This window comes from Phyllostomus hastatus, unplaced genomic scaffold (assembly GCF_019186645.2).
Source record: "Phyllostomus hastatus isolate PE091 unplaced genomic scaffold, TTU_PhHast_1.1 phas_scaffold_78, whole genome shotgun sequence".
Classification (NCBI taxonomy): domain Eukaryota; kingdom Metazoa; phylum Chordata; class Mammalia; order Chiroptera; family Phyllostomidae; genus Phyllostomus; species Phyllostomus hastatus.
Window position 1 is genome coordinate 1,509,034 of NW_025334041.1, and position 19,187 is coordinate 1,528,220.

General features: G+C 63.6%; 2 protein-coding genes across 7 annotated transcripts in view; both read right to left on the reverse strand.

Annotated features, from left to right (window-relative positions):
• Positions 1 to 3,969: 3,969 nt before the first annotated feature.
• On the reverse strand, positions 3,970 to 11,094 carry FIGNL1 (fidgetin like 1). 4 transcript variants are annotated; one of them, XM_045828847.1, is made up of 3 exons: positions 11,036 to 11,094; positions 8,706 to 8,781; positions 3,970 to 8,338 (listed from the first exon to the last, which is right to left on the reverse strand). In XM_045828847.1, the coding sequence occupies exon 3, from the start codon at positions 8,327 to 8,329 to the stop codon at positions 6,296 to 6,298; it is 2,034 nt and encodes a 677-aa protein (XP_045684803.1). In that variant the 5' UTR covers positions 8,330 to 8,338; positions 8,706 to 8,781; positions 11,036 to 11,094; the 3' UTR covers positions 3,970 to 6,295. The 4 variants fall into 4 exon arrangements, with proteins under 4 accessions (XP_045684803.1, XP_045684801.1, XP_045684802.1 ...); XM_045828845.1 differs by lacking the exon at positions 11,036 to 11,094 and adding an exon at positions 10,397 to 10,993; XM_045828846.1 differs by lacking the exon at positions 11,036 to 11,094 and adding an exon at positions 9,896 to 10,378.
• A 1,203-nt stretch (positions 11,095 to 12,297) lies between these two features.
• Positions 12,298 to 19,187, reverse strand: part of DDC (dopa decarboxylase) — a 40,687-nt gene continuing 33,797 nt past the window's right edge. For all 3 annotated transcript variants that reach the window (XM_045827948.1, XM_045827950.1, XM_045827949.1), the window contains exons 11-15: positions 18,748 to 18,767; positions 18,093 to 18,191; positions 16,223 to 16,324; positions 14,429 to 14,657; positions 12,298 to 12,693 (exon numbers count right to left, since the gene is read on the reverse strand). In XM_045827948.1, coding sequence (XP_045683904.1) covers positions 12,686 to 12,693; positions 14,429 to 14,657; positions 16,223 to 16,324; positions 18,093 to 18,191; positions 18,748 to 18,767 — 458 coding nt within the window. In that variant the 3' untranslated portion in view covers positions 12,298 to 12,685. The remainder of the gene's footprint in view (positions 12,694 to 14,428; positions 14,658 to 16,222; positions 16,325 to 18,092; positions 18,192 to 18,747; positions 18,768 to 19,187) is intronic.

The following is a 19,187-nucleotide window of genomic DNA, read 5'->3' on the forward strand; positions in this document are numbered from 1 at the left end:
AAGTCCGCCTTCCAGCTGCGTTGCCCCCGGAGCGCAGGCCTGGCGTGCACGCCGCCGACGCCAACAGCCGGGTCCCTCCGCCCCGCGGGGCTGCGGGAGGCCCCGGCTCCGACCCAGACCCTTCTCGGTGACGGGGATCCCTGTCCCAGACTCCCCGGGAGTCCCAGGCTGGCTTCTGCCGAGCTTCACCCCGGCCTGGGCAAGGAACCGAGGGGCTCACCTGCCTCCTCCTCCGGCCCCTGTGCCCTCCGGGTTCCCGGGGCCCAGGTCCGGGATGTGCGCCAGGAGAGGGAAGAGTTCCCTCGGCCCCCCTCACCCTCAGGGTTAGGGGATGGGTCTGTGGAATGGACTGACATGACTCAGGGGTGTCAGACTCGTTGTCACCCCCGAGGCCACCTTCAAAGGGCCGAATGTAACTTCGGGACCACCTTCAAAGGGCCGAATGTAACTTCGGGACAGTGTAAGTGTAACTGCTCCTTGACAGGTAAGTGAGAGCTCGGCGCTGCCGCCAGGTGGAGACAAGGTGCTGGGCCCGATACAACGAGGTGGGGGCCTTGTGTCTGCCACCTGTGGAATGATAGCTCCACCGGAGAGGAGGCATGCGATTTTGTTGAGGTTAAACAATGTATTACGTGGAACGGGGGACTTCGTAGAAAGAAGAGAAAATCCTCAAGGAAAGAGGGACGCTTGGAGGCTGCTGTGCCGTTCGGGCAGCAGAGGTCAGGGTCACTGATGCCGGTCCCCCTGAGTGACCGCACACTCCCCCGGGCCGGCTCGGAGGCCCGGCCCCCCGGCTGGCGCACACCGATCCGCAGCCACCTCTGGGGGAGGCCCCCGTGCAGGAGAGACCTTGCAGGCGGGCTGGAAGCCCACTGGCGCGTCTGTCGGAGAGCTCTGTGCTCCCCCGGGAAGCGCGGGCCGGTGATGCTGAGAGTGTGTCCCGGCTACGGGCCGCGTTGTCGTGGGGGAAGCTGGGCAGGAGGGACAAAGCTCTCCGTCCCACTTTTTTGCAATTTCTTGTTGTCTGAAATTTTTAAATACAAGATATTTTTCAATGAGTAAAACATGTTTTAATCAGACAAAAAAACCCACAACTGTGGGTGGGCTGGTGAGCGCCCAGTTGGGAGTGGGATCCTGGCCTTTCAGGCCAGGCACAGCTGCGGGAAGGGCCTCCGGAATCTTCCGGCGCAAACCGTAACTCCTGCTTGGACCACAAGCTTGACACGCTTCCTAGAGGCAAAACCATGCGTTCAGCAGGAAAGTAACGCCCAGCACGGTACGTTTGCATTTGGGGCCACAAATTCCAGTGTGCCAGAAATTTTACTCGTCCACTGCTGGGTCAAATCCGCCCCCAGACGGGACGGCCTCCCACAGGAAACACCTGTCCTCCCGGGCCCAGGGCTCCAGGAGCCCCGCGGGCTGCCGTCCAGGTGTCGTCGGTTGGGCTGAGGTCTTGCCTGTTGCCTGAAGGCGCAGCTGGGGGGCGGTTCCCTGGGAAGGTCCGGAGCGCGATTGGCAGGGTGCACTTCCTGTGGGGCCGGAAGCCCAGCTCCGTGCTGACCACTGGCACGGGCCTCCCTGCGTGCGTCCCGGGCTCCTCCGGGGGCTGCAGCCAGCTCCTGTCGGAGCGAGTGGGAGGAGGCCGGAGAAGGCGAGAAGAATGAACACGGACGGGACATCCCGCCGCTCTTGCTGCGTCCTTAGGGTCATGTGCAAGGGGGACAGGTGACAGACGTCAGGACGACGGGGACCTCCCCCTGTCTGTCCGCCAGAGCCTGCCCTTGGGCACCCGGGAACTCCGCCCTGACACTGGTAAGACATGGTCGCCCCCCCCCTCCGGAGGTCGCACCCCATTCAGGCATGGACTCCAGGCCCCGACTCTCATCGCCGAAGTGAAGTCCAGACCGCACTCGGCCCCCGAGGCTCATTAAGTGCCATTGACCTGCAGACCGGCGAACGGGAGGGGCGTCATCTGCCCCATCCCAGCCCACGTGCAGTGGCACTGGCTGGGCACGGGGGTGGGGGGGGCAAGGGGAACGAGGGGGGCCGGCCGCACAGGGCCCGGCCAGTGCCGGGAGTCTCCCAATGTTCCAAGTCCCTGCGGCTCGGGGCTGTGCCCTCGGAGTTCGCCGCCCCCCCCCACACCATCCTTCCTTTTCCCTGGGAAGTATCTGCAGGTGAGACGTCCTGTCGGCCTCTTTCCTGCCCGAGGGTTGGGGCAGGGCTCACGGGCCCCGTTCGTTTTCCCAAACACCCCCCAGGCTTCCTGTGGATTTCCTGGGTCCACGCCACGGGCGAGTGCCGCCCACAGGCCTTCGGAGACCGCCCTGGCCCCGCGGCGTGGCCGAGCCACGCCCTTGAGCTTCCTGGAGGCGCCGTTTCAGCGAGAGTCGGCTTGAGATTGCCACCCTTTGATGGTTTGCCGAAGGGACGCCTAGTCACACACCCCCCCTTTCCCCCAAGACACAGGGTCCCGACAAGAAATCTCTTCGTTTTGGTAGACCCTAACCGCACCTTATTCCTCCAGTCACTGTCCAGGAAACCTCGTCCACTGCGTGAAGAAAAGCAGAGATGAAGACGGGAGGGGGAGGAGGGGAACGAAGGGGAAAAGCATTTGGACCCATGTGGGCACGTCCCCGATTATTTCCTAACACGCGTTCCTCGTGGGCTCCTTGTGATTTTCAGGAAACACTGTCCTTGAGGAACACAAAACACGGGCGTGAGGAGGAGACAGGAGCGCGCAGAGTCTGGCTGCCAGCGCGCAGAATCCTGCGCAGGGCGGGGCAGCTGCGCGCGGGGGAAACGACAGCTGCGGGGCGCACTCCTGGCAGATCTGCGCCCGCCCGCCCCGCCCGGTGTGTCGTCCAGAGACGCCGCTGGTCGCTTCCTCCGGGCCTGGGCCCGCCGCTCCGGGCTCTCCTGGCCTCCCCGGTGCGAGTGCGGGCTCCCCCGCACAGAACACAGCTCCGTCCCCAAAGCGTGCTCTTCCCGCTCGGGTGGACGCCTGATCTCCACACGGCTCAGGTTGATAGTGTGATTTACTGAGTGGGCAGGGAATTGGTTTCCTTGCTTTTTTTTTTAAAGATTTTATTTATTTTTATTTTTTAGAGAGGGAAAGGAGAGAGAGAGAAATGTCAATGTACAGTTGCTGGGGGTCATGACCTGCAACCCAGGCATGTGCCCTGACTGGGAATCGAACCTGCGACACTTTGGTTCGCAGCCTGAGCTCAATCCACTGAGCTACACCAGCCAGGGTGGTTTCCTTGCTTTTCTAAAGCTTTCTTTTCTCTACAGGGTTATGAAGTGAGTACTGTGTTTCAGGTAAGTTAACACATTGAATGCGTTCAAGGAAATGGCACACCGAATCCTCAGTTTTCAGAAGAGGCCTTTAGGACTCCATCCCCACCTTGGGTAGGGCGTTAGGAGCATGTGAAGTTACAGAAGTGTACCCTGGGCTCCCCTCGCCAACCCACCTACTGTGTGCGTGCGTGGGTAGGCTGCAAGACACAAGCCCGGCTCATCACTCGGCAATGTTGCTCACACCCCGAGTCACCGGGGTCACCGGGGTGCAGGGGGTCACAGCCCCTTGAGGTGCACGGGTGGGGCTCCTGGCCAGTCACCCGCCTGTCTGGCAGTGATGTCATCTCGCTAACCTACCTGGGGTTAAACGAAAACACGCCCCGGAGGCCACCCGGAGGAGACCCACTTGGTCCAAAGGGAGGGTGTGTGTCCACTCGGGGGCCAGCACCTGGCGGCTGGGGGTCGCGTCTGGCACAGGAGGCGCCCAGGAGGCCACACGGCGGAACCGGGAGCAGCCCTGGCCTGAGCTGGAGCAGGGTTCGGGTGTCCCAGCCGCTGGAGCAACCGGGGACACACGACTTCTGCCGTTTCTATGCAGCTGCGGAGCGGGCGCTGTGGGTGCGTCCACTCTAATTTACACGTAGACCGGTCCAAGGGAATAAATAATGAAATGCATTTATTTTACATCTACTGTGCTTGTCCATTAACACAGATTTATCTGCACCATTTCCCTTCAGTGGCAATCATGCCCTCGTTTTCCAGCAATTTTCTGTGTTTTGTGAAATTGTGTGTCCAGATTGTCCCCCATCCCCGCCGCTGAGCCCCGCCGGGTCAGAAGCGTGTGCTCGGCCGGGCCGCCTCCCCAGGCGGGGGAGGCCAGCACCGCCTGCACCCCAGCCTCCGGGAAGACGGGGGTCATCTGGTCCCGCAGGGGGTGCAGGGGGCTGCGGGTGGGGCGCCACGCGGGCACACCGCTGGCCCAGTCCCTGTGTGACACGGGCCTCCGACCACGCGGTTTCCTGAAACGAAGGGGGAACCCATGTGTGCCTCCCGGCCACCGTGAAAGCAGTCCCGAGGGCCTGCGCCAGTCTGGAGATGGACGAGTGACCCTGCCGAGGACTCTGGCCCCGGGAGGGTCACCTCTGCATCCGGTCTCACAGATGTGCACACGCGGACGGAAAGCCCGTCTTTCACTGACTGACATGCTGTGTGGTCACCGCTTTCTCAGCCCCACGTGCGACGCAGTTGTCTGAGGGGTGGACCCCGTGCCTCTCTGCCCCTCACTAACAATCCTGTTGGTGCATGCGCGAGCACACACACACACACACGCCCCCCCAGCCAGAAAGCCCACTTTATTCAACAACTGTGACATTCCATACTTTGAAAATACCATTGTGACTTTTTAAAAAAGCCAATGAGTCAACCAAAAAATCGCCAAGAAGTGCATTACTGTAAAGAGTCAAAACGTCGACACTGTGCACGGGGAGTCGGCCGTGGGGACCGCCACCCCCACCCTCGGCCCCCAGGACAGCGGAGGACGCGTCCCCCGCGGCTCTCCCTGCGCTTCCCAGCCCCCGTGCGGACCGCAGCGCTGCCGGCCTTTCCGCTGCGCAGGGCCGGGGCTCGCTGCCCGCTGGTGGGCGTGCACTGGGTCGTGAGGGACCGCCGCGTGAGACCCCACAAACAGACTCGACAACCTCTGTCACCGGATGTTTGGGTTTCGTGCTCTTTCGTGTATCAAATGTCTCGGCGACCTTACCTGGGTGGCACCGACCCCCGGCAGGGGACAGGTTCCAGTGGACAGGATCGAGTTGCCTCCTAGCAACGCCGGACTCAGCACACGCCCTGCTGCGGCCAGCGCCTGCCTCCGAGTCCGCACCGACACGGAGAGCCACGGGCGGCAAGTCCCCCCCTTCCCCAGGGTTTCAGTGGCTCCTGGTGCTCAGTCCGGCTCCACGCTAACGGCACAGGAAGGCCGCGCGGCTGGGAAGGCGGCGGCAGGCCCAGGCACCCCGGGGTGCTGCTGTCTGCACGGAGCACAAGGAGAGCGAGCCGGCGTCCCGCCCCACCCGCCCCATGGGAAGGCTGACCCGGCCCACCCGCGCACACGCCGGGGCCGGCGGCCGTGTGGGGAGGTGCTGTCGCGTGTGCTCACGCGGGAACAGCGACCACGGTCTGAGGACACGGCCTGGCTGCCACGGTGAGCGGGACAGCCCGTCCTGGGCGCCACATGCGGGAAGAACCGACTCTCTGGGCGAGGGGGATTTTCACCTCCCATCTCCCTCCCAGCGCTCCCCCCACCGCCCAGCGTTCCCACGACCAGCAGGCACCGTTCCCAGGGCTCCCTCCCACACACCTACACTCTCCAAAGACGCCAGCGCCCCCGCTGCCGGCTGCTGCCGCACAGGGTAACCACCGCCGACCCCCAGCCAAACGTCCTCACCTCCCTGCCCCACGGTGCCCCTCGGGCACCAGGCTGCACCCCACTCTTTCTGAACACGCTTCATTCGTCAGTCCCCACGAGGGCCGGAAACAGGGCGAGGCTAGAGCCCCCAGTGGAAACAGGCCCAGGCACGGCAGCTCTGGGGAGACCGTCCACGCTCAGCAGTGCGCCGCCCCACGCGGAAGCCACCACCCGGCAGCGAGAGCTGCGTGGGAGCCACTCCACCGCGTACACGAGTAAGACGCGGGGTTCCACTGTGAGCCCCCCAGGCGCCTGTCACCCACCCCCCCCCCCGAAGACCTGTTAGAAAGAACGAGGAAGCTCCTTAGTGTGCGGCGCGAACAGGCACACCCGTGGGCAACTGCCGGAAGAGAACCCGCACTTCCCCCGCGCCAGGCGGCCGATCGGCTGCAAAGCCGCGCTGCCGCGCCCGCCGTGCGTGGCGGCACCAGACTCGGGGCGCACCTCCGAGCGCCACACGTGAAGCCCGCTCCTGGGCCGAGCGGGAGAGACCGCGCCACGGAGACGCCCCCTTTCCCCTCGAGTGCCCGCTCACTGCCCGCAGCCGAAAGTCCTGTCCCAGCTTTCGTAGAGCTCCAGGTCCTTGGGAGACACGCTGGGCCGCACGGTCCGAAAGGCGTTCTCAAAGTCCACGTACGCTATAGGGGGGACCTGGTCCGCCGTGATGGTGGCGATGTCGGCGGCCCGGAGGCTGCGGATGGGGCCGAGGGAGGCCTCCCTGCACAGCTGCGTCACGTCGGCACCCGAGAACCCCTCGGAGCGCTGCACCACCAGCGCCAGCTCCTCCTCGCGGAGGCGGCACTGCTCCCGGGACATCAGGCTGAGCACGATCTGCCGCCGGGCGGCCGCGTCCGGGAGGGGGATGTAGAGCCTCTTCACCAGCCGCCGCCGGGCGGCCTCGTCGATCTCCTGAGGCCGGTTGGTGGCCCCCACGACGAGGATCCGGTCTTCGGGAGACGTGGTTGCCCCGTCCAGCTGGACCAGGAACTCGGTCTTCATCCGCCTGGAGGACTCGTGCTCGCCGTCCCCGCGCTGGGACAGCAGGGAGTCGATCTCGTCGATGAATATCACGGCGGGCTGCTGGCACCGGGCCACCGCGAACAGGGCCCGGACCATCTTCTCCCCCTCGCCCACCCACTTGGAGGTCAGGGAGGAGGCGGAGATGCTGAAGAAGGTCGCCCCGGACTGGCTGGCGATGCACTTGCCGATCAGGGTCTTCCCGGTGCCGGGGGGCCCGAAGAGCAGGATCCCCTTGGGCGGCCCGCGCAGCCCCGTGAAGATGTCGGGCCGCATCATGGGCCACACCACGATCTCCTTGATGGTGGCCTTGGCGAACTCGACGCCTGCCACGTCCTCCCAGTGCACCGGGGGCCCGTGGTCCATGATCTCACTCGTGATCAGCTCAACCATCTTCGGCTCCAGGCCCTTCAGGCGCTCGTCGGCCGGGGCTGCGGGCCCTGCGGGCCCGGCTCCCTCGGGCCTGCACTGCACGCCCCCGCCCGGGTCACCCCCATCTGGCTTGGGGACGGGAGGGACAAACTTCCCGAAAATCCCTCGGGACCGGCTGGCGCCCAAGGACTTCTTCATGCCGCCGTAGGAAGACCCTGACGACCCCGACGCACGGGCGTGCCTTCTCTGCTGCTCCGCCCACAACTGCTCCTTCGCGGTTTTGAAGGTCGGCAGGCCGCTCTCCTCTGCCTGGCCGCCGCAGCCGTCTTCTGTCTTGCTGAGAGCCTTGCTCGGGGGCGGGGCCGAAAGAGCGTCGGCAGGGCTGCAGCCGTAGAGAGCGAGCCTTTCGCGGGGACCGTCACTGCCAGCAGGACCGCTGGGCCGGCCGGGTAAGAACACACTCAGTCCCACGCTGGCTTTCGGAGAGCTGCCGTTTTCCTTCCTCACACCGCCAGATAACGGGGGGGCGTGCCACGTCGCAGGGCCTAAGTCCCCAAGAGGTGCTGAGAGTGGGGGACACGCCTTCGGGGTGTCAGTCACCCCGGGTGGATGGGCATTCCCAGGGCCCGACACGCCGCCCGCTGGGATCTCTCGGGTCCTGTCTGCACCTCGGGCGGGGCCCGGGAATGGGCCGCCCTCGCCGGAACCACCTCGAACGCCGGATTTCGAAGGACCGAGGACCGGGGCCCCCGTATGGACTACCGCCGAGGCGCCAGCAGCCGCCAGCAGGGAGTCTCGGGACTCGGCGCCGGCCCGCATCATCTCCTGCACGCTGCTCCTCTGGAAAACACTGGTGGCTGACAGTCCGGACTGCCACTGGTCGCTGTCAGCCTGCCGAGGCCTTGCCAGAGTCAAAATGCTCTCCGCGTAGTTGTTCAAGCCGCTCTCAGCGTGGTCGGAGTCCACGACCGCAGAGTACCTCTCCGCGTACCTTCTGAACAGTCTGGACGCGCAGGCCCGGGAGATCTCGGAGTTGGCCCGCGCGTACTGGATGCGCAGGATCTGCGCCCGGTAGGCGTCCGCCCTCTGACCCGCCGTGCACGCGCCCGACGTGGCGGTGAAGTGGCTCTCCTGCCACTCGCGCAGGTGCGCGGCCCGAGCGCCGGGGGCCTGCATCCTGGGGCTCTGCAAGGAGACGGAGAGGAAGCGTGCTGAGGGGAGGGATGCGGGCTCAACCCCCCGCCCATCTCAAAGAAGGCACACCAGGCCTTTCCTTCACTCATAAGGTGAATTCACGAAGGCAGACCGCCGCAAGGGAAATGCTGGCTATCCCTACATTTCAAGCGTTCAAGACACAGAAGATTAAAGACCTGACTCAATAATGCCTCACGATGGGCTGGACCACTTTAGTTATCTACTAATTTTCCCTGCAAAGAGGGAAAGCATTCATAAGGGAAGGGTTTAAAGTTAATCAGCAAGAGAGAGGCGATACGGAAGGCGCCGGAGCTACAAACGAACCGCGCCAAACGAACCTAGCCCGGGGTTCACTCACGTCTGGTCTCCACGAGAAACTCGATGGACGCTCTCCAGCAAGCCTCGTACCTTCGCGGCCCAGTCTCCAGTTTCACCTGTAAAGTGGGGGAAATCGTCGTGAGAGTCGAGTCAAACAACAAATACAAAAACGCTCTGAAACCACCACCGGCCCTACTGCGCAGACGCAGAAACTGAGGCTGAGCCTGTGAGGGAGCTTCCCCGGGCCAGACCTCGTACCCGCGCAGTCTGGCCCAGCAGCAGGCACGTCCAGGTGCCGCTGCCGCCACCAGAGGCCAGAGCAGCGGGCGTCACAATGACGGACACCGTCGTCACTGTTTTAAGGCCTTATTTCTGCATGAGCACTGAAACCAGGGAGCCTCTCACCACGGCCCAATGTCTCACGAATGTTAAAAAGTGAAACTGTCAAAAAAGCAAACAAAATATAACCAGAGACACTGAAATTAAAAACAATCTGCCCTGGCTGGCGTAGCTCAGTGGACTGAGCACGGGCTGCGAACCAAAATGTCGCAGGTTCGATTCCCACCCAGAGTACATGCCTGGGTTGCAGGCCACGGCCCCCAGCAACCGCACATGGATGTTTCTCTCTCTCTCTCTCTCTCTCCCTCCCTCCCCTCTCTAAAAATAAATAAATAACATCTTTAAAAAAAAATTAAAAACAATCTAACAACAGCCAGAGGGGAGGGTGGAGGGGACAATGGGGAGAAGGGTTTTCACTATAAAGGGCACATGGAGACAAAGCTAAATAAATAAAAATAAAAAGTGAAACTGTCACAAAACATGAATTATAAGAACCCCACAATCTGCTAGTAAAGTGCTTATAGTTTAGCTTTCTTCTCTCAAGTTACTTTCATGAGCCTCCTCACATTGAGTTAAAGTTATTTGAACACAATCGCAGATGAACATACCACGTTGCTGGAGGTGTGGAATTAACCTGCTGACCCACAAGGAAGACTTGTAAGAAAACTTTAAGCTCCTTAACAGTATTGCCATACATAGGGAAAGCCAAGAACTCATGCATCTTAAAGCGTACCTTCCGAATTACCTGTAAATATAGCTTAATAATCATAGCTTATGGTTTTTTAATCTGCCGTAATGCCCTGCAAAGACTCTGCCACATGGTGGGCAGGCGTTCATAAATCTTTGTGAAGAAAATAAACGTAAGACCCAGGGAGATTCTCCTTTGCTTACAGTTAGAAAGGTGAAAAAGAATCAGAACTGGAACGGGCGTCTCCCGGCCACACCATCTCTCCCTGCTGCACCATCTCCACTCCCTTCGTGCAGCCGCGGCAACGGGAAGCTGCAGGAACGCCCTCTTCCTCCCTCCCGCCGCCGGGCTCCCCCCGGCCCTGCTCGCCTGCAGCCCTGGGGTTCCTCCCCGCGGCTGAGCTCTCCTGGCTGTTCCCGGCACTCCCTCCCTCCCCCGTTCTCCAGAATTCGCCTCCCCAGTCTCCCTGCTTCCCCTGAGCGCAGCCACTGGCCCCACAGCTGTGGCCACGGATGGCAAGCACCTGTTGCAGCACACACCTGGTCGACGACACGGCCCCTGTGCTACTCCCCGGTGCTATTCCCGAGCCCCTTCCCTTTTCATGGCCTTTCTAGATCTTCCCGAGAACTGACCTGGGAACCGCATGCCCCCCTCTTTTATTTGGGTAACTCCCTGCTCGTGGCAGAAATGTGCTGTTCGTCTACCTGGACAGATGACTTGTGCAGGGAGGGGCGGGCTCCGTTACTCTCCGTCTCCCGGCCGGCCGCGGGGCCGGAGAGCGCGGCCAGAGCCCCACCCGCCCGGACCCCGCCGGCCGGGACTCCGCCGCCGGCCCCCTGACCTCTGTCCCGGGGTCGCAGCTGCGTCGGCCGGCCGGCCCGCGGAGCCGCTAAGCCCGCGCAGCGCTCGCGCTCGGAAAGCTCGCCCCCTCATTCAAGGGCCGCACGAAACGTGGTCGCTCCCCGCAACAGCGCCCCCCACCCCGCTCCGAGGGCCCGCCGCCTCTCTCCTCCGCCCTGACTGCGGCCTCGGGTCCCCAGCCGGGCTGGGGGTCGGTCTGCACGGGGCGCCGCCGCCGTCAGCAACGCCGGGCGCCGGGGCCCGAGACGCCCACACGGGGCGTCCCCTCCCCGAAAAAAGGCAAGTCCTCCGAACGCGCAGGTGTGGAGGGCACGCCCGCGGCGAGAAACGTTTCAGGGCCCCGGCCTTCTCCCCCGCCGTCCGGGCAGCCCCTAGCCCCGCCGGCCGCCCCGGGAAGGGCTGCGAGGGCCGAGCTGGCCCCTCCCCGCCTCTGGCTCCCGCCCCGCGCCCGGCTCCCCGGAGCCGCTCGGGTCCCCACCTACCTGCGGCTTCCGAAAAGCGCGCGGACCGACGTGCGCCTGCGCGGTGCGGCCGAGCTCAGCCAGTGCCGTGCGTGCGTCGTGCGTGCCGGGCGCGCTCCTCGGGGGCGGGGCCGCGCGTCGGGGGCGGGGCCTCGCGGCGGAGGGGCGGGGCGCTGGCCCGGGGTCTGGTCCCTCGGGTTGCAGGAGGCTATTCTGCTAAACGGGGCGCTGTACCTGTGCAGCCGGCGGGTTTACATAAGGGGACGAACGCTGCGCCTCCTTGCGAGTGTGCTGCATTCGTAAACTCCGAAATAAAGACCCGCAGGCCCCGAGGTGACTACCTTCAGCGAGTTCCCATAGCAGGCGCTCATCCGGACTCGCCTGGCCCGCGGTCTTTGCAGACGGTCCCCGCGATCCCGGGGGCGGGCCCCTTCCCTCCACACAGCACGTCAGTGCGTAGGTACTGTTCCTCACCGGGGGACATGGGGTGCAGGGGCGTGTGAAGTCCACGTGCGTTTTTAAGAAGAGGGGATTCGGAAAGCCCGCTCTGAGCCCTGCGGCTCAGCCCCGCCCCTCAGCCGGCACGTCCACCCCGCTACCCCGCCCCCACGCCGGGCTCCTTAGGGACCCTTCCCCGGAAGGCTGAAAAATGCTTCATCACTGCCTTGGACGGGGGCTGCAGAGAACCACGTTCACATTAGTTTACGGAATTGCGTTTTCAGACCAAGTGACAGAATAGTCACTAACAGCCACCTGCTTGGTAATTAATGTCAGTATATGACATAAGAAGTCTGGAAGGTGGCCGTTCCGCGTCTGATGACACAACCCAAGGGTGCCATAAAGGGCCGTCTCTTGGAAACAGGGAGACTCCACTCCCAGGAAGCCCGAGGGGCCTTTCTCTCCCTCTCTGGGCTCAGCGGGTCCCTTGGTGGTCCCTTCTGGAAACAGAAGCTATCTGGAGGTGAGGGGTGGAGAAAAATGACGGCTGAGCAGCAGCTAACACACGTGACATCTGAGTGACTGAAAATAACCCACCCCGCGGTGGCATTTCTGCTTTTTATGCCCCTTAATCTTCCTAGGTATGCGTGGAAGCTGGAGTCATCTCCAGGTGAAAATGGATGTTGCCAAAGCATCTGAAACGGTGCCTGACATGTCCTGCACCCTCGATAAACATTACCAAACACATGGATGCCGGCTCCAAGTACCTGAGGATGCCCCGTCTTTGGCCACATGACAGCAATCAGTTGGGTACAACGTAGCACAGGACGCTCACTAGACACAACGGCCACTGCACTGCAGATGGTTTATTAAGCACTGAGCCACGTGACAGAGCGAGGGAAAGGCCACAGGGACAGTCTCCTGTCCCATGTCCACAGACTGCCCTGGGAAACATTTCAATAAGCTTTCCCACCACGGGTGACGTCAGGACCACAAACCACCGATTTTTCTAATCAGCAGACAGCACAGCCAAGTGACGAACAAAGCCTATATCCACTGGAATCCAGGCCTCCTGCAGCAGATGAGGTTTCTTCACTGGCGAGAGACTGAAGATACACAATCACAAGCTTCTGGGTAACTCTGGAGAGCGGCGTGAAGCTGCACACTTCCGCGGAGCTGGGACAGTGCTTGTCTTCTTCTCCATGCAGATTTCAGACGTACGTCTTTTCAACTTTAGATCTCTGCGGGGGGGAGAGGGGGGAATAACATGAAATCATGGCTTCATTCACAAAAACTCCAGAATCAGGTCTTTGTGTACTTCCCGCGCCGTGTGGGCTTTGCTGTGACAGCCCCAGCCGCGCACGAGGAAATCCGCGGTGCTGAGATTTCCATCTCTCCAGTGCATCTGGCCAAAACAACATGGGCGCATCGCGATTCACTGTTACGGGCAACGCCGAGGAACAGATCCTATTTTTACCCTTTGATTTGAGAGCAAGTACAAACGAGCCCACAGTAACTGTGACTTCTCCCAGAAACGTGGCTCTGTTTCCGATCATTTTTCAGAGCGACAGGCTCTCCCTGTGTTGCTGTGGGCACGTGGGAACACGACCTCGACGTGGCCCAGACACATGGGCTCTGTGCAAACACAGGGCTGCAAGAATGGGCATCACGGATGTTCGTCTGACTCAGCTCTGTTTTGCATTTATCTTCTAGCAGCTACCCACCCACACCCCGCACACCTGCACACACGCATCTTATCTTAGAGCAACGGAGAATGGAAATCGGAGCCTCTGCCCAGCACCTTCTAGAGATGCTCCAGCTATGACTCACTTTGAAGTCGCTTTGGGCAGGGCAGTCCCCCTCAGCCAATGAGCAGTGCACCTGGGCAAGGTGGTTTCCCCTCAGCCAATGAGCAGCACCCCCCCCCAGCCAATGAGCAGTGCACCAAAGCAAGGTGGTTCCCCCTCAGCCAATGAGCAGCACACCTGGGCGGGTCCACCAGCCAATGAGCAGTGCACCTTAAAGAAAAATCCTTTTTATGCTGGGAAAAGGATCAGACAGCTCAGAACCAGCCCTGACCACGCCCAGGGGCGGGGGGGGGGGGCGTCTTTGACCTCATGGGTCAGGAGGCATGCATAGGTTTCACCTAAATGAAACTGAACTTTTAACTTCTTGTTTTTGAGCACTATAGTATTTCAGGTATTCCCAGTGAAAATTAAGGGCAAAGAAGGTGAATTCCAACGCCGCCAGTGGAGCCGTGCGTCACACCCTTCGGGGCTGCAAGCCCCACAGGTCGGAGAAATGGGCAATGAGGGGACGAGAAGGGTCCCAAAGAGCAGCAGGAACTAAGGAGACGGTCACAGAGGCACGTCCACCACCCACCTGCCCCAAAGCGGGGTGACCAGGTTAAAAAGACAGAGAGAAAGTAGGCAGACTCCAGTGGACCGGCCTTCTTAAGATAATCTGAAGAAAAGGCTTGCACACTTGCTGGGGCTCCCACAGACAGGCTTTGCACACCCTCCCCGTGGCCGGCACTGCACCTGTGTGCACGTTCTCCTTACACGTTAGCCACGTGCCGTCCTCGGGGACGTCTCAATGGCTCAGCGTAAACGCTGCACACGGCGAGGAACCCGGGAGCCCGAGCGTTTCCTTCCTCGGAACCATCCACCCCTCGGTTCCCCCGGCAGCAAATGGTTGGTCATGTCAAACTCCCTTTGCAATGCTTTCACTGATTCTCGTTTATCCACAGTGTGCCTGCCTGATGTGTAAGCTTGTCGTGACACTGAGCTGCCTCCACCAACAGGGAGAAATCAGGGTGAACATTCTAGAAACGCACCACTGAGAGTTTCACGTAAGAATTCAAAGCAAACGTCTGAGTCTCTCCAGCACTGAGGTTGCGCCTAGCTGCTCCCACCCCTCCCTCCCCTGCTCGCAGCGGAGGACGCCAGCCCGCTGCGCGGGAGGCGGGCAGCTCACCTGCAGCGCCCCCCGGCGGCGCTGACCCGCACTCCCGCCGCGCTCCCAGCAGCGAGGTCGCCAGCGCCTGGATGTGCACCCAGGCCGACTGCACATGCGCAGACTCCACCGTGCGGGAGCAGATGGCGAAGCGCAGCACGAACTTGTCCCTCAGGTGGCAGGGCACCAAGTGGATCTTCCTGGCGGCGTTTATCCTCTCCAGGAGAGCTTCGTTCAGCTGGTTGGAACCCTGCAGGGGTCGCGAGAGGGGGGCCACGTCTCAGGAAGGAAAAGTTCAACCAAATAATGGTTCCGTGGCCCTGGAAGGCTGCAGCTGGCCCCTGGGTGACAATGGGGGTCCCATTAAACGTGAAGGCCCAGAGGTGACCTTCCGCGGTCCAGGGCTTGTAGAAAGAGTGCAGGCGCCCAGCTGTGTTCCCCATGCACTGCTGAGCTCACGCAGCAGACTGGACTCGCAGGTCCCCCGGGAAAGGGTCCGTCCAGGAGGAGAGAAGAAACTCTCAACGACCAGAGAAAGGAGCGTGGTGGTCAGCTTCTTGTGAGAATCGGGGGAAGCTGCCCAGGAACTGGGCGTCCCGGGCGGAGCAGCCGCCAGCCGGGGCAGGGAGGCCAGAGCCCGGCTTCCCACTGACGGCGCCAGAGAGCGCCAGAGGGCGGCAGGCTCGGACCACTCGGGCCTTGGGGAGCCACCACGTTCCCACCCAGAGCCCAGAGGCTGCTCCCCCAGCCGGCAGTCTCGTGGCGTCTCCTGCCCTTCCCCCCGCCCCCACCGGCCATCCTGTCTCCTGTTTCCCAGCAGCACCTCCAGCCCCTTCACGCCGGAGCGGCTGCTAGAAGGGGCTGGGAGTGGGCCCTGCATCCCTGGTCACGCAGTCCTCGCAGGATCGGACTGTCTGTGTCCTCACTCTGCGTGGAGGGTGGGGTTGCAGAAGGGCCCGTGGGAGGAGAAGAGCCAGTTCTGCCAGGTGGGGCACGCCGGCAGGACCCTGGCCACCAGTGGGGCTCCCACCGGGGCCCAAACGGACAGTGGGGTGGGCGGGGAGGCAAGGCCACTCGGAAACGCCAGCACCCCGGGGCTGGACAGGCTCGTCCCGCTGGAGTGTGAGGACGGAGAGAGGCGGCCGTGCGGAGGGCACGGCACTGTACCAGGAAGACTCGGCCGGGGGAGCAGACACCCGAAGATGGTATCGGGCTAAGGCTCTTTAAGGAAGTCACTTAGGACGGATTTCTTTCGCATTTTCAACTGGAGGGACGAGATAGGTTTTGGATGAAGTAACGGTTTTAAATCAGAAAGGGCCGCGGGGAGACACAGCCCGAGATGGACCAGCAGCCACGGGAGCAGAGGGAGCGAGACGGGGCCGGGGCGGAGAGCGCAGGCGGGAGGGGGCGCTGTCTGAGGCCGAGGTTCCACTCCGAGGCCCCGCGTCCACTCTGAGCGCCATGAAGACCACACAGGCGCTGGGGCCGTTGTGGGGGGTGGGCCCACGATGGGCCTTGGTCACCACCCCCCCGCTGACGCTGACACCGGTGCCGGCCCAGGGCTGACACCAAGGGAGCGTGGGGACAGGCGGAGTCCTCGGCGAGTGCCGGTGGCTGAGAGGGCTGGCCGGTGTGTGTGCCCGGGAGAGCGGGCAGCCCCCGAGGAGACCGCGGAGGGCGCCGTGGGCAGGTGGGTGGCGTCGGGGCTGGGTTGGGTGGTCCAGGGATGCGAGGGTTGGCGCCCGGAAGGGAGGACTGACACCTTGCCCGCGTCACACTGAAAGGAAGTGGAGACGAAAAGGGACCCGAGCATACCTTCAGGCAGAAGCAGACCAGCCCCAGAGTGACCTCCGTGCAGATCTCGAAGCGAGGGTCCTGGGTCACCAAGGACTCAAACTCGTGAGCCAGCTGCACGTGCTGGAAAGGGAGGGGCCGCCTGAGCATCCAGGGGCTCTCGGTCCAGAGCCCGGCCCCCCCGAGTGGGACTACATGCGTCTGCGACTCAGTGCTGGGCCTGTGGCCGTTTTCTCCCGCCCCCACCGGCTGCCCCCACGCAGGCTGAGGAAAAGCTCCGTCCCCACGGAAAAGGGTGGTGCCTTCAGGAACACGCCACCCAGTCAGTCGCCTGTGGTTTTAGAGGGAGCGTGGCGGAGAGGTGTCCTCACACAGCTGCACCCGGGTGCAGGTGGGGAAAGCGAGGCTGGGCCTACGCAGCTGCCCGACGGCACAGCCCTGGATCTACGGAGGCTGCGGTGGCTGCGTGTCGTGTGACAGCGCCCACTGCCACCGAGACTCACTCACACCTGTCGTGCACCCTCTCTGCCTTCCCCTCCTCGAACATGGTCGGTCACCTGATTGCCCGATTGGACATCCAGGGGGTTCTGGAGCTCTTGATGGCACGGGATCTGGGGACTCGGTCTGGGGGTGTGCCCCGCTTATTCTAAACCCAGGCACCCAGGCACCCCGCATGGTGCCCGCCCGCGGGATTGGGGAGCAGCCAAGCCCACGCCCTCCCCCCAGCGCGGCTGGGGCCGAAACACCGGGGAAAGGAGCGGCCCAGTCACGTGAGCAGCTCTCGCACCACCAGAGGGCGCCAAAGCCCGGGGCCTGCGGCTGGCCTCTCCCCACTGGGGGGCTCCCGAGCACCGGCCTGCCTTCCCGGGGACAGCCTGGCCATCCCCTCTCCCGGCCGGCGGTCGGTCGGTGGGGCCCGCTCGGAGGGAGGCTCTGAGCGTGTTTCACACGAGGCAGCGTGATCGCACCGAGCTGCCGCCCCTGGACTTCAAGACGGCATCATGACGGAGGCATCACCCCTACTTTCCGCGCGCCATCCCCAGAGGAGCAGGATGCTGGTCGTGGGCAGGAACACGCTCTCAAATGGGGGGGGTGCCTCTCACCTGTGGACGCCCACACTCCTCGCCAGGCCGATGGGGCCAGTGCGTGACGTGGGCCGGGCACGGAGCGGGGGACGCCTGGCCACAGGCCCCGTCCCACGGCACGGGGCCCGGGACCCCTGCCCGGCCACAGGGGCACAGCCTCGGCCCCGGGGCTGCCGACAGGCGGTCAGGTCACCGCGCTAGCGTGGCGACCTGCAGGTGAGCCCCATTTCCGGGGAGACAGAGGAGGCCCTGTGCCCCCGCGGGCGGGGACACGGCCGCGGGTGGGGATGCCAGGATGGGAGGGCTGGCTATTTGGGGGGTGGGCTGGCCGTGGGCCCGTCCTGGCACACACTTAGGCCTCAGTTTCCTCAACTGTTAAAAAGACAAAGCAGGTCACGGCCTTGCCGCAGACGGGTGTTTGTCACACCGGAGGGCACGTCACAGCCGAGACCCCCCACCCCCAAGATCCGGGCCCCTCGTGGGGGGAGCCTGTCTGGGCACCACCGGGCCAGGGCACACCATCCCCACCCCGCCTCTAACTTCTCCTTTCTGGAATGTTCTTGAAGCAGAACACTGTGCTCTCCCCATTGCCCTCTTTGACGGGACCGCGCCGCTGGCCACACGGGGCTCAGTTCACTCTGAGTCTCCGGGGCTGGTTGGGGCTGGTCGCCTGCGGCCCCGATGGACGTGCTGACCATCTCGTGCACCCCCCAGGGCGCCTGCGTGCTGGCCCCAGCGTCTCCGTCCGCTCCGGAAGCCCCCAGGCCCCCAGAGAGCCCGGCGGGCAGCGAGGAGCGGGCGGTCACCTTGCGGATGTAGGCCTGCAGCCCCGCGACGCCGTACATCCGGAAGACGAACCACATCTTCAGGGAGCGGAACCGGCGGCCCAGCGGCAGCTGCCAGTGCTGCAGGAACACAGTGGGTCTCAGGGGCCCGGAGGGGACAGGCCACCGCCCCCCCCGAGCGGGGCCACCCCGGCCCCCCACTGCCCCGTGTGCGGGGACGGCCCAGCCCTCACAGGCAGGAGGGAGCCGGTCTCACAGCGCGGGGCAGGTGCGGCCAGACCGGACTGGTCGCTGCGTGCTCATGGACGCGAGGGGCTGGGCTCGGAGCGCATTGGCCAGAGTCCACCCTCGAGGCAGAAACCGTCAAGGGGCCCGGGGCCGCTGCGCGCCCATGAGGGAGGGAAGCTGAGGCTGCGCTCTCAGCGAGAGCGCCCAGAACCGCCAGATACGGGGTCGGGGCGGAGGGCGTGGGCCGCACCGAGGGCAGGGGACACCCGGGCCTGTGACTGGCGGGGGGCAGGGGGGGGAGGAAGAAGACCCAGAGCATGGGCGACACCAGTGCCCCAGACCCTTTGCACGTCAGGGGCCCGGAGACAGGCCCCCGCAGCCGGGCCCCTGCCGGGAGTTCCGGGTCGGCACGGCCCTGAGCTTCTCGGCGAGGCAAAGCCGCACGTACCCTGTAGTCGGTGATCAGCCCTGGAACAGGGGAGGAAGGGGAGAGAAGCCGTCAGACTCGCGCGTCGGTGACGCGCCGGATCCTTCCCACGCCCACGGTCAGGCCTCCTGACCCAGACCTCAGGCCGGCGGGCAGGGGCCGCGGGGTCTCTGCCGCGCTTCCCCGGGTGCCCAGAGAGCACGCAGACACGCTGGACCGCGTGGGCTCCCGTCCAGGTCGCTTTCTGGGGCGACAGGAGTGCGAAGCCGCGAGAGTCCCCTGGCACCCAGGGTGACGCCGGCACCGGGCTCACGTTGGGCCCACTCACCCACCCACTCACCCACCCACTCACTCACGCGTGGGAAGGGGGTGCGAGATAAGAGTGATTGGAAGGGAGAAAAGGGGCCACCCTCAGGGGTGGTCAGCTCCGTATCCCGGGATCTCGGTCCAGGGCGGGGCGG